At 38.3% G+C, this 14,890-nt stretch overlaps 1 protein-coding gene across 13 annotated transcripts in view; it reads right to left on the reverse strand.

Moving 5' to 3' along the window:
* Positions 1-350: 350 nt before the first annotated feature.
* The window catches only part of ARHGEF9 (Cdc42 guanine nucleotide exchange factor 9), a 442,967-nt gene continuing 428,427 nt past the window's right edge, over positions 351-14,890 (reverse strand). For 12 of the 13 annotated variants that reach the window (XM_073228002.1, XM_073228001.1, XM_073228005.1 and 9 more), the window contains 2 exons: positions 3,556-3,618; positions 351-1,171 (listed from right to left, as the gene is read on the reverse strand). In XM_073228002.1, the coding sequence (XP_073084103.1) occupies positions 969-1,171; positions 3,556-3,618 (266 nt within the window). In that variant the 3' untranslated portion in view covers positions 351-968. Of the gene's footprint in view, positions 3,619-14,890 lie in introns of all 13 variants that reach the window. The other variant, XM_037002403.2, reaches the window with a different exon arrangement.

Here is a 14,890-nt window from a genome sequence, read left to right on the forward strand (position 1 = left end):
CTTGCAGGTGCAAGGAAAAGGTGCAAGGTAATGAATGAGACTTCAAGTCTTGTCAAAGAGAGAGGTGACATGAGGGAAAATCCCATCCATAAATGTACTTGGAAGTGCTGCTGGTTACAGGATTGAGTTTGGTTTTTGGTTCAAGTCTTGGCCTGCTCTCCCAGAAAGGACATGGAAGTTCACAGACAGCACATGGGATGCCTAGCAATAGAAAAGCAAGGCTATGAGCAAAGACTAGGTTGGGGTCAGCTGCGCCCCACCAGGCAAATTCCCTTTATTGGTAACACACACACACACACACACACACACATACACACACACAGAAAAATGGCACGAGAGCTATGCCTGGAGGTGTCTTTTTACTTCTTTTATTGAACTCCATAAATATTTTAATAAGGCTTTGTGTCATTACAACATCATATTTTTGTTGTTAAACATTTTTTTTAAACACACAACTTTGACAATTGTTTGACAGGGTCAAACAAAAGAAATGAAATAATAAACTGGCATATGCAGAGCAGAAGGGGTAATCAAAATCACTGTTGCCCATCCATCCACCCCAGCCTACCCCATCCTCAAAGCACTAAAAGATCACTATTTGGCTTCACACTACAATTGTTATAACTCCTTTGTTTCTTTCCTTAGAGATATACACATAGAGAGAAAGGGAGAGAAGGAAAGAGACAGAGGGGCTGGTTTTCTATTTTAGGACCATCCCACAGCAGGGCCCATAGAATACACTAGCAAAGCCTTTGATGAGCAAATCCAGGCCTCACTGAGTTGACAAAAGGGGAGCTCAGAGCCATGCAGAAATAGAGGCAATTTAAATAATTCTTTGGGATAGCACTGCTATGGGAACACAAGAATAGGCTTGGACCGCAAGTCCAGGTAATGGAGCTCCCTCCCCTTGAGGTTGCTGCCATAGGCTGGGGGAACACTGTAACCAATGGTGAACTGATTTCTTTTTTTCACAAGTCATTGGCATATAGATGAGAGGTTGGTGGCAGGAGGTGATATCCCTGATCTTGAAGGTCTGGGGACAGGCCCAGTGGAGTGGGGTTGAGGGGAGAGAAGTGAGCTTGGCTAAGAGATATTAATAGGTCCAGGGACTTCTCCAAGCACCCTCTCTTGGTGTGCTGCCAGTCCCTGGAGAAACATGTCAAGGTCAAGCCTAGTGGGAAGGAATGAAAATTAGGAAAAGGATGTATACTCAAGGAACACCTACACAGCCATTGAAATACATTGTTTGACAGGGAGGCTATTTTAGCTCAGGCACTGGGTACCAGGTTCTTTCCCAAGAGGGCATAAGTAGGTGGGTCATTTGCTGAGTAGTGGTGGCCAGTTCTGAGTCCTAGCCCTCTGCACAGCTCAGACTTACCTTTGGCCTACTCCACAAGTCTGATTGGGGTGTGATGGGATAGAAATTTTAATAGCTTGTAATTGGATTTCCACAGAGGGAAAATTCCCAAGCTGGGCAGGACCTGGTCTGGGTCAGGAGGCACAGAGCAGCAATCAAGCCAACTATGCTGAGGACCCCATGTAGCCATGGTTGCTGCTTAGAAAGCTGAGGTCCTTTTATGATGAAGTTTTCTCCCATGGAGTCCAGGACAGACTCAAAATCTCTAGATTCTTTGCTAAAGTCGCTCTCTATATCAGGGCCTATCCTCACTCCTTTGTATTCCTTTCACCTTGCTGTTCAAGGTCTATTCACCAAGGGGCCATGTGGGAAGGAAGAACAGGTAGGTACTCCTATACCCACAGAGAGCCTGCATTTTTCTGTGAGAAGTTACTTTTTCCCCAGTGTAAAGCCTGCAAAAAATGAACCTGAGGGTTGGATCTCTATCTCAGATACTTTCTCCACAGGGAAGGTCCCCCTTGACTTCCTTGCTTACTTGTTACAAATGTCCTGAGATGGGAGAATGTTAGAAATGACATTCTTTGAGTGCTAGAAATGCTTTAACTATGCCAATCCCAGCAGTCTTCCTGTGCCAGGGGAGAAGAAAGAAGGAAGACAGGGAAAAGGGAAGGAAGGAGCCATGGAAGATTGTCCATGCAATCTGCTAACAGGGGAAGTTTCACATAACTTGAGTGGTGGGAACTGCAGGTACGTATATTGGGCTAAGGCTGTCTCTTGCCATGCCCATCCCTGTTCTTTCCTATAATAGGTTATTGTCAGCCTTGGATCCCGTCCAGGTCAATAACTTGAAGGCAGCTGATGACGATCAGGTGGGCTCTGTCTTGACCCCTCCATAGATTCCTATCAATAATGCTGCCTAAACAATCTGCAAATGGAAGCAGGGATAAACAGGCCCCCAAACTGATTGCAGTGAGGAGCCCCACCTTTATTCTAATTGGTGGTAGAGGCAGTTGAGTCACTCCCCCAGAAGGTAGAGTCTCAGCCTTTTTGCTCCCGGTTCAGATCTTTTAGGTTAGGGGAGGGACAGGCCTAGAAGGAACACCATAACCAAGGCAGCTTGAAGAAGAGATAATTTGCCCAAACAACCCCAGATACAAAACTGTCATGACCCACAGTGCTACAGCATGGGACCTCCCAGTCCTAGGAGAAGAAACAGCCCAAATGCAGAATGTTCCCTGAACAGAAGTCCTCTCTAGCATCATTATACTCTGACACTCCCTTGCTTCTGTTTAGTTTTGACCCCTCTACAAAAAGCAATAGAAATATTGAGCAGTTATGTCATAGGGCACAACAGAGCATGTCCAGACTGGCATGAGTGGGGACAGAAGATGCAGAGAAAAGGCTGTCTGGGGCAACTGCAGGGCTGTAGAACATTTGTAGATGGTCAGCTTAGGAAGAAGAGAAAGGGGATCTGCCCTTTATGCAGTGAACAAAGGGAAAAAGAAATTCCAAACTCCCAAACTTCAACCACATCAAATTAAATCCAAAAGTCATCAGTATCAGTATCATCAGAAAAGAAAAAAAACCCCACAAACACATCTATGGTAATAATGATAAGTCAATTAGTCACTCACAGGGGAGCAAAGAGATCACAATGAGAAAAGGAACAAATAGAAATGTCAGTTTCTGAAAATAAAGGGGAGGGGGACACGGTTAGAACAGAAAAATTTTAAGAAGGGATCAACACGTCTGGAAATTACTGATATCTGTTCTTATCAATTATAGATTTCATTTCCCCAAAACAACATAAAACATTTTTGGTCCTTCTCTGTGGTGTGTGTGTATGTACTCAAGGGTAAGGGTGTGTGTGTGTGTCTGTGTGTGTACAATCAAGGGTAAGGGTGTGTGTTTGTGTATGTATGTATACACACACACACATACATACATATATATGCATATGTATATGTATATACATATGCATACATATATAAATTTCAACAGTGCTTCTCCGAAAAAATGTCCATCTATAAATATAATATTATTTACTTTATTTTAAAATTATCTGCCTCCCTGTAGGTATTATTTTTTGAAGGGGGTTAACCTGCTGAAGTTTTGCCAGAATGGTGACTGGCTGCGCTTGGGTTCAGTGAACTCAAAGACCTGCGACTGAGCGATGCCATCAGGGACCAGGTACTGGCCTTGGTTTAACGGGTCCTGTGGTGGCGGGTAGGAAGGAGGAACCGAGCGGGCAGAGTTGACACCTATAATAGATGGGAGATAAAAGAGAAAGGGTATAAGTTAATTAGCAAGGGACTTCTCATATTACCCAGTGACCACTTTGGGCAGACAATTCAAAGCAGACTATTTTAGAGAGTGTGAACTGGAATTGAAAATGATCAAAATGAAGAATTCCATTCCTTAATAGATTTTGGAATGGTGTGCTGATTGCTGCAACACACGCTTTCCCATCTACTCAGGTATTACTGAAAAACTTTCGTGTTGCCATTAACCATTTTACAAATAAGGACACTGAGACCTGGAGTAAATGTCATACCCAAGGTCACAAAGCAAGGGCTAGAACCCACTTTTGCATATAAATTTTCCAATTTTCCCAGAACCATATATTGAAAAGACTGCCCTTTTCTATTAGGTATTCTTGGGCCCCTTGTCAAACATTCCTTGACCATATACACGTGTTTATTTCTCAGCTCTCGGGTCTCTTCCATTGGTCTATGTATCTGTATTTTTCCTAGTACCATACTGTTTTGATTAGTAGCATTGTGATATTTTGAAGTCAGGATGTGTGATGCTTCCAGCTTTGTTCTTCCTCAGGATTGCTTTGGCTATTCAGGGTCTATTATGGTTCCATACAAATTTCAGGATTGTTTATTCCTATTTCTGTAAGAAATGTCATTGGAATCTTGATATGCATAGCACTGAATCTATAGATGGCTTAGGGTAGTATGGACATTTTAACATTATTTCTTCCAATGCAGGGACACAGGATAGCATCTATTTTTGTGTCATCTTCAATTCCTTTCATAAATATCTTTAGAGTTTCCAGGGTGTACATCTTTCACCACCTTAGATTTATTCCCAAGGATGTTATTGTTTTTAATACTATTATAAATGGATTGTTTTATTAATTTTTTTCTGATAATTTATTGTTGTATAGATGCTACTGAGTTTTGTATATTGATTTTGCATGTTGCAACTTTACTGAATTCATTAATTATATATGACAGATTTTCATGGAATCTTCAGAATTTTCTATATATAAAATCTTGTCATAGGCAAACAATTTTATGTCTTCCTTTCTCATTCAGATACCTTTTACTTCTTTTTCTTGCCTAATTGATCTGGCTAGGGCTTCCAGTACTATGTTAAGTGGAAGTGGTGAGAGCAGGCACCATTGTAGTGTTCCTGATCTTAGAAAAATAGCTTTCAACCTTTCACTATTGAGTATCATGTTAGCCGTGGCCTTGTCATCTATGGCCTTTGATATGTTGAGGTACATTACTTCTATATCTTTTTTTGTTGAGAGTTTTTACCATGAAAGGGTGCTCAATTTTGTTAAATGCTTTTTTTGCATCTATTGAGATGATCATGTAATTTTAAATCTTACATTCTGTTAATGTGGTCTATCACATTTATTCATTTCCATATATAGAACCATCCTTGCATCCCAAAGATGAATCCCACTTGATTATAGTGTATGACCCTTCTAATGTGCTATTGAATTTAGTTTACAAGTATTTTGTTGAGAATTTTTGCATCTACATTAATCAGGGATATTGGCTGATAGTTTTCTTTTCTTGTAATGTCCTTTTCTGGATTTGGTATCAGTGTAATGCTGGCTTCATAAATTGAGTTTGGGAGTGTTCCCTTCTCTTCAATTGTTGGAACTTTGAGAAGGACTGGTATTGATTATTTTAAAAATATTTTATAAAATTCACCAGTGAAACCATCTATTTCTAGACTTTTCTTCATTAGGAGGATTTTGATTATTGATTCATTGTTCTTACTCAGTATGTTCAGATTTTCTATTTTTCCATGATTCAGATTTGGTTCATTGTATGTTTATTAGAATTTATCAATTTTTTCTAGGTTATCCAATTTGTTGTGTGTAATTTTTCAGTTTTTTCTTATGATTTTTTCTACTTCCTTGGTGTCATTTGTATTATTTCCTCTTTAATTTCTGATTTTATTTGAATCTTTGTTTTTTAATTAGACTAGCTAAGGATTTGTTTATCTTTTCAAAAAAACAGCTCTTAATTTCACTAATCTTTTCTATTGCTCTTTCTGGTCTCTGTTTATTTCTGCTCTGATATTTCTTTTTTCTGCTAATTTTGCACTTAATTTCTTCTTTCTCTTGTTCCTTGAAGTAAAGTTAGGTTGTTTATTTGAATTTTTTTTCTTAATGTAGACATTTATGACTACAAACTTCTCTCCTAAAACTGCTTTTGCTACATCTCATAGATTTTGATGTACTCTATTCCATTTTTATTTATATCAAAATACTTTTTAATTTACCTTTTGATCTCTTCATTGACCCATTAGTTGTTCAGGAGTTGTTTAATTTCCACATATTTGTGAATATTCTATTTTTCCTTCTGTTGTTGATTTCTGGTTTCATACCATTGTGGTTGGAAAAGATACTTGATAAAATTTCAGTCTTCTTAAATTTCCTAAGAATTGTTTGTGACCTGACACATGCTATACTGGAGAATTTTCTTTGTGTACTTGAGAAAAATGTGGATTTTGCTGCTGCTGAGTGGAATGTTCATTGTGTGTCTTTTAGGTCCATTTGGTTCAAATAAATTTCCAGTGCAATATTTTCTTGGTCTTTGTTTTCCTAGTTGAGCTATCAATTGTTGAAAGTGGGCTATTAAAATCCCCTATTATTACATGGTTGTCTATTTCTTCCTTCAGATGTTAGTATTTGCTTAATATATTTAGCTGCTCCAATGTCAGATATATATAGTTATATATGTATATATATAATTGTTATATCCTGTTGATGAATGACTTATACAGTGATCTTTGTTTCTTGTGACAGTTCTTGACTTTTAGTCTATTTCTCTGATATAAGTATAGCCATCTTTGTTCTCTCTTGTTTCCACTTGCGTGGCATATCTTTTACCATCCTTTCACTTTGAGATCATGTGTATTCTTAAAGGTGATCTGAGTCTTTTGCAAGCAGTGTATAGTTGTGTCTTGACTTTTTTTATCCATTGAGGCATTCTATCCATGTTGATAGGATAATTTAATCTATTTATATTAAAGTAATTACTGATAGGTAAGGACTTACTATTGCCAGAATTGTTTTCTGGCTGTTTTATATTTCCTCTGTCCTTTTCTTTTTATCTTGCTATCTTCCTTTATGAATTGATGAATTTTCATAGTGCTAGGCTTTGTTTCATACCTCATTTTCTTTTGTGTATCTACTGTGGGTGCTTGCTTTAGGTTACAATAAGGCCTTCAAAAATATTATAGTTACAACAGTCTTTTTTATGCTGATAACAAATAAACTTTGTAATTTTTTACAAAAATTCTACCTTTTTACTCCCCTTACCACATTGTATGCTTTTGGTATCACAATTTACACATTTTATTATTCATTAACAAATTATTGTTACCTATATTTTAATCCTTTTGTACTTTATAGATGTGACTAACAAGCCCCATATTAGAGTACTCTGAATTAGACTATGTACTGAGTTTACCTGTGCATTTATATTTTCATATGCCTATATTATTAATTAGTATCATTTTATTTCAGCTTGAAAAACTCCTGTTAGCACTTCTTGTAAAATAAATATAGTGGTGATGAACTCTCTCTGATTTTTTTGGTCAGGGAAAGTCTTTCTTCCCTTCATTTCTGAAGAAAAACTTTCCTAGTTGGCAGTTTTCTTTGAGCAATTTGACTATATCATTCCAGTCTCTCCTGGTCTGTTAGGTATCTGCTTATAGCCTTATGGGAATTCCCTTGTATGTAAGGATATTTTTTATTCCTCTTGCTGCTTTTAACCTTCCCTCTGTCTTTGATTTTGGACAGTTTTACTGTAATGTGTCTTGGAGAAGATCATATGTGTTCAAATTGTTCAGAGACAAATGAGCCTAATTAAGTCGAATATGCAAACATCTACCCAGAATTGGGAAGTTCTCAGCTATTTAGTTTTTAAATAAGCTTTCTGCCCCACTCTCCCTCTCTTCTTCTGGGACTCCAATATTTTATAGATTATTTCTCTTAATTTTATCCTATAATTCAAATAATTCTTCACTCCTTTTCATATTTTTTCCTTTGTTCTACTCTGACTAGACAATTTCCAATGACCTGTCTTTGACATCACAGATTCTTTCTATTCCATTTTTCATTTCATTCATTGTATTCTTTAGTTCTATAATTTGTTTTTTGTGCATGTGTGTGATTTCTACTCTGTTAAATTTATTGTCTCCCTGATTTTGTTGAATTTCATGTCCCTTTTGTTTTCTTGTAGCTCACTGAGCTTCTTTAAAACAACTATTTTGGATGGTTTAACATGCAAATCACAGATTTCCATGTCTTTGGGGGTCACTTTCTGGAACACTATTATGTTCCTTTAGCGGTCATGTTTCCTTGATTTTTCATGTTCTTTGTAGTCTTGAACTGCTGTCTTTGCATGTGAAGACAACTTTTGCATTTCTGCAACTCTGCTGAATTCAGATTTTAGTTCTAGTAGTTATGGAGTGGATTCTTTAGGGTTTTATATATACAATATCATATCATCTGCAAACAGTGACAGTTTGGCTTCTTCCTTACCAATCTTGATGCCTTTTATTTCTTTGTGTTGTCTGATTGCCGTGGCTAAGACCTCCAGTACTATCTTGAATATAAGTGGGGAGAGTGGGTATCCTTGTCTTGTTCTCCATCTTAGATGAATACCTTTCAGCTTCTCGCTGTTAAGTATAATGTTGGCTGTGCTTTTGTCAGATATGGCCTTTATTATGTTGAGGTACTTGTCCTCTATACCCATTTTGTTGAGAGTTTTTATCATGATGGGTGTTGAATTTTGCCGAAAGCTTTTTCAGCATCTATGGAGATGATCATGTGGTTTTTGTCCTTTTTGTTGATGTGGGGGATGATGTTGATGGATTTTCGAATGTTGTACCATCCTTACATCCCTTGGATGAATCCCACTTGATCATGGTGCATGATCTTCTTGACGTATTTTTGAATTCGGTTTGCTAATATTTTGTTGAGTATTTTTGCATCTATTTTCATCAGGGATATTGGTCTGTAGTTTTCTTTTTTGGTGGTGTCTTCGACTGGTTTTGGTATTAGAGTGATGCTGGCTTCATCGAATGAGTTTAGAAGTATTCCCTCTTCTTCTATTTTTTTGGAAAACTTTAAGGAGAATGAGTATTATGTCTTCTCTAAATGTCTGATATAATTCAGCGGTGAATGCATATGGTCCAGGGGTTTTGTTCTTGGGTAGTTTTTTCATTACCAATTCAATTTCGTTGCTGGTAACTGGTCTGTTTAGATTTTCTGTTTCTTCCTGGGTCAGTCTTGGAAGGTTGTATTTTTCTAGAAAGTTGTCCATTTCTTCTAGGTTATCCAATTTGTTAGCATATAGATTTTCATAGTAACCTCTAATAATTCTTGGTATTTCTGTGGTGTCTGCCATGGATTTTCCTTTCTTGTTTCTGATTATGTTTATATGTGTAGATTCTCTTATTTTTTCTAATAAGTATGCCTGGGGGTGTATATGTTTTGGTTATTTTCTCAAAGAACCAGTTCTTGGTTTCATTAATTTTTTCTATTGTTTTATTCTTCTCAATTTTATTTATTTCTTCTCTGGTCTTTATTATGTCCCTCCTTCTGCTGACTTTGGGCCTCATTTGTTCTTCTTTTTCCAATTTCTGTAATTGTGACTTTAGGCTATTCATTTGGGATTGTTCTTCCTTCTTTAAATAGGCCTGGATTTCTATATACTTTCCTCTTAGAACTGCCTTTGCTGTGTCCCACAGAAGTTGGGGCTTTGTGTTGTTGTTGTCATTTTTTTTCATATGTTGCTTGATCTCTATTTTGATTTGGTCATTGGTCCATTGATTATTTAGGAGCACGTTGTTAAGCCTCCATGTGTTTGTGAGCCTTTTTGTTTTCTTTGTACAATTTATTTCTAGTTTTATGCCTTTGTTGTCTGAGAAGTTGGTTGGTAGAACCTCAATCTTTCTGAATTTACTGAGCGTCTTTTTGTGGCCTAGTATGTGGTCTATTCTGGAAAATGTTCCATGTGCACTTGAGAAGAATGTGCATCCTGCTGCTTTTGGGCATAGAGTTCTATAGATGTCTGTTAGGTCCATCTGTTCTAATGTGTTGTTCAGTGTCTCTGGGTCCTTATGTGTTTTCTGTCTGGTTGATTTGTCCTTTGGAGTTAATGATGTGTTGAACTCTCATAAAATGAATGCATTGCATTCTATTTTTTCCTTTAATTCTGTTAGTATTTGTTTCATATATGTAGGTGCTCCTGTGTTCGGTACATAGATATTTATAATGGTTATATCCTCATGTTGGACTGACCCCTTTATCATTATGTAATGTCCTTCTTTGTTTCTTGTTCCTTTCTTTGTTTTGAAGTCTATTTTGTCTGATACAAGTACTACAACTCCTGCTTTTTTCTCCCTATTGCTTGCATGAAATACCTTTTTCCATCCCTTCACTTTTAGTCTGTGTATGACTTTGGGTTTGAATTTAGTCTCTTTTAGACAGCATAAAGATGGGTCTTACTTTTTTATACATTCTATTACTCTGTGTCTTTTGATTGTTGCATTCAGTCCATTTACATTTAGGGTGATTATTGATAGATATGTACTTATTGCCATTGCAGACTTTGGATTCGTGGTTACCAAAGTTTCAAGTGTAGCTTCTTTACTCTCTAACCATCTAACTTAACTCATTTATTACACTATTGTAAACAAAGTCTGATGAGTCTTTATTTCTCATCCTTCTTTTTCTTCCTCCTCCACTCTTTATATGTTAGGTGTTTTATTCTGTACTCTTTGTGCTTCCCTTGACTGATTTTGTGGATAGCTGATTTTATTTTGCATTTAGTTAGTATTTGGTTGGTCTACTTTCTTTGCTGTGGTTTTATTTTCTTTGGTGACAGGTATTTAGTCTTAGGCATACTTCCATCTAGGACAGTCCCTTTAAAATACACTGTAGAGATGGTTTGTTGGAGGTAAATTCCCTCAACTTTTGCTTATCTGGGAATTGTTTAATCCTTCCTTCAAATTTAAATGTAAATACTGCTGGATACAGTACTTGTTGGAGGCCCTTCTGTTTCATTGTATTGAATATATCATGTCAGTCCCTTCTGGCCTGTTAAGTTTCTGCTGAGAAGTCTGATGATAGCCTGATGGGTTTTCCTTTGCAGGTGATCTTTTTTCTCTCTCTGGCTGCTTTTAATACTTTGTCCTTGTCTTTGATATTTGTCATTTTAATTATTATGTCTTGTTGTTGTCCTCCTTGGTTCCCTTGTGTTAGGAAATCTGTGGACTTCCATGGTCTGAGAGACTATTTCCTTCCCCAGACTGGGGGAGTTTTCAACAATTATTTCTTCAAAGACACTTTCTATCCCTTTTTCCTCTCTCTTTTTCTTCCGGTACCCCTATAATGTGAATATTGTTGTGCTTGGATTGGTCACACAGTTCTCTTAATATTCTTTCATTCCTAGAGAACCTTTTATGTCTCTCTGCCTCAACTTCTCTGTATTCCTGTTCTCTGATTTCTATTCCATTAACAGTCTCTTCCACCTCATCCAGTCTGCTCTTAAATCTTGCCCTTGTTTGTTTCATTTCTATTATCTCTCTCCTGAATTCATCCCTTAGCTTTTGAATATATTTCTCTGTAGCTCTATCAGCATGCTTATGACTTTTATGTTGAATTCTTTTCCAGAAAGATTGGTGATTTCAGTCTCACCAAGCCCTCTCTCTGGTGCTTGAGGGATTGGACTGAACAAGGTTTTTCTGCCTTTTCATGGTGATGAGAATGGTTGCCAGCATGTGGTGCATGTGTCAGCTGGGAGAACAAAGTCTCTTCCTGCTTGCCGGTCATCTTGCCTGTCTCTGCTGTCTGTGCCGATGTAGCCTGGCTCATGTATTGTCTTCTGTTCACTCTTTTAGGAATAGCTGTATTCAATGCCTATGGGTTAATCCTCTGAGCTGCCATGGGTAAGGCGGGCCCTCAGGATGGCCTAGGGCACTAGTGGGGGTCGCAGGTGAGCGGCATGTGTTCTGCAGTGAGTTCAAAGCCCCTTTGTGCTTCCTGGATTCTGCTTCTGTCTCTGCTGTCTGTGCTGGTCAACCACGCACATGGAGCAGCCTCTGGGTTAATCCCCTGAGCTGCCGTGGGCAGGGCGGCCCTTGGGATGGCCTAGGGCATTGGCAGGGGTCGCACGTGAGTGGCACATGTTCTCACCATAAGCGCAAAGCCCCTTTGTGCCTCCTGGACTCTGCACTGATTTCCACTGTCTGTGCCAGTTCCCCGGGCATCGCGAGCAGCCTCTGGGTCTGGGCCGGTTAGCCGTGCACAGTGAGAAGCCTCTGTGCTAAGCTGTGTAGTTGCTGTAGGTGGGTCTGCTCCCTGGCTGTTCTGCAGCAATGGCAGGTCAGCTAGTTTGCTTGCAGTGCAAGCAGGGGGGAAGGAACAGCAGGCTACTTATTGCCATGAGGGAGTTCAGAGCTGCATTCCCACCCAGGGAGTTAGGGCACCTGAAAATCCTTAACGTTCCCAGCCTGCTAAGTTGACTGTGCTGGGATGATTTTGTCCACCTGCCACCTGTTAAACCCTTGGCCCTTTAAGACTTTCATAGTTCCCACTTTTCTTTAATCCCAGGGCAGCTGGCTGTGGGAACCTGTTCACAGTCTCAATCTTGGACCTTGCTTTTCTGCTCCTCCAATATCCAGTGCACCGTGCAGTGTGTGTCTGTGCTCCCAGACCACCAGAGCTGGTTATATGGCAGTCCTGTGCTTCCACTCCCTCCCCATTCTGATTCCTTTCCTCCAGCCAGTGAGCTGGGGTGGGGGGAGTGCTCAGGTCCTGCCAGGTCACAGCTTTGTATTCTACCATTTTCTGTGAGATATTGGGCTCTTGCCGATGTAGCCTGGCTCATGTACTGTCTTCCGTTCACTCTTTTAGGAATAGCTGTATTCACTGTATTTACAAAATATATATGGTTTGGGGAGGAGATTTCCACCACCCTACTCAAGCCACCATCTTGAGAATCTCCTCTACTCGCTTTTTTAAATGTAAGATTTTGTAATACTACAGTATAAAATTATAGTCAAGATACTAACATTGTTACAGGACAGCCAAGAGATAGAACATTTGTGTTATCACAAGGATCACTCTTATAACTCTTCTATAACCACACTACTCACTTCTTTTCTCTCCCTACCTCCCCATTAACCCTGGCAATCACTAATCTGTTCCCTGTTTCTAAATTAGATCATTTCAAGAATCTTATGTAAGTGGAGTCATAGCACATGTAACCTCATATGGGGATTGACTTTTCTCACTCAGCATTATTCCTTGGAGAATTACCTTCCGAGCTTGCATGTACCAATAACTGGATCCTTTTTATTGATGTGCAATATTCCATGGAATGCATTTATCACAGTTTGCCTACTTACCCACTGAAAGACATCTGGATTGCTTCCAGTTGGGGCTATTATGAACAAAGCTGTTATGAATATTTGTGTGAAATATTTTTTTTATGTGAAAATAAGTTTTTATTTCTCTGGGATAAATACCCAGGAGTGTAATATGATAGTTGTATGTTTTGTGTCTTAAGAAATTGCTAATTATTTTCCAGGGTGGCTGGTGCACTTTACATTACCAGCAACATATGAATAATTCAATTTTTCTGCATCCTTGCCAGTATTTGGTGTTTGCACTATCTTTTGTTTTAGCCTTTCTAAGTGGTTTGTAGTGGTATCTCATTGCTGTTTTAATTTGCATTTCTCCAATGATTACATTGAGCAACTTTTCATATGCATAACTGCCATCCATATACCATCTTCAGTGAAATATTTGTCTTTCACCCATTTTCTAACTGGAGTGACTTTTACTGTTGAGTTTGAGAGTCCTTTACATAGTCTAGATACTAGTGTTTTGTCAGGTATGTAGTTTGCAAATATTTTTTCCTTGCCTATAGCTTGTCTTTTCATTCTCTTCACATGGTCTTTCACAGAGCAAAATTTTCTATTTTGATGAGGTCCATTTTATCAATTTTTCATTTTGTGATTTAAACTTTTGGTGTCAAGTTTTAAGAATTTCTTTGCCTAGCCCCATATCCTAAAGATTTTCATCTACTTTTTCCCTAAAAGTTGAAAAGCTTTAAATCTAAGTCCATTATCCTTTTGACTTTGTTTTTATAGGGTACAGGTTTAGGTTGAAGTTCATTTTTGACCTATGGAAGTCTTATTGCTTCACCATTTGTTTAAAGGCTATCCTTCCTCCACTGAATTGCTTTTGCACCTTTGTCAAAATCAGTTGGGCATATTTGTGTAGGTCTATTTCTGGCTTCTCTAATCTGTTGCATTGATCTAATATGTTTATCCCTCTGCCAACACCATACTATCTTAGTTACTGTAGCCATATAATTAGTATTGAAATCAAGGTAAACTGATTACTCCAACTTGATTCTTCTTTGTCAACTTGATTTTAGCTTTCCTAGACTACTCATTTGATTTTGAGCTGGCCCTAAAGCCTCTGGAGATGGAAACTATGCTGTAGGGACCTCCATGATGACAAATTGAAATGGGGTGATAAAACAAGAATTAGCATCCTACTCCCAAGATGTTATATATCAATTCTTAAAACTAAGGCACTGTGAAAGGCAAATATAAAGTGAAAAGGACTTCCTTGGAGCTAGGCTCTGTCCTCTTTGCTTTTCTTTCATCCAGGCGTCCCCTATTCCAGAGTGGTAGACTAAGTTAATAAGGTCCCATGGCATTACAGATAGGGCTGTAAGGGGATACTAGAATAATTATCTATCAAGTTATATCTACATTAGAGAAACCTTAACAACAATTTCTCCATAACTTCCAAGAAGGGATCATTGGAAGAGTTAAGGAAGCTGGCTTTCATAGGTGTCTAAAAGAACTTCCTTCCTTCTCTTCCCATGTACATGATATAACTGTTGAATTCCTAAGTTCGACAACCACTACCACATGTGTACTCTAAATATATCAGTCACCATAGCCCTAGACTAGGAGAGTCTTGAAGACTTGAAGTAGAAATAAGGGAGGAGATTTATAGGAATTCTGGGAAGTTTGAAACTAGATGAGTTTCTCTGAAGGCCTTAGGATTGCTGTTAAAGGTAGAAAGCTGTTCAAGTGAACTAATGTTTAGAGACAAGAGAGGATCTGAAAGGAATAGCCTAGAAATAAGACAGGGTGAGGAAGGAACTTGATGCAGATTTTGGTATGAGTGAGCAGGACCGTCTTCTGGTTGGTTGCTTTGTGGATATTTCTTGCTTTAAGAGT

Source organism: Manis javanica, chromosome X (genome assembly GCF_040802235.1).
Source record: "Manis javanica isolate MJ-LG chromosome X, MJ_LKY, whole genome shotgun sequence".
Lineage (NCBI taxonomy): Eukaryota > Metazoa > Chordata > Mammalia > Pholidota > Manidae > Manis > Manis javanica.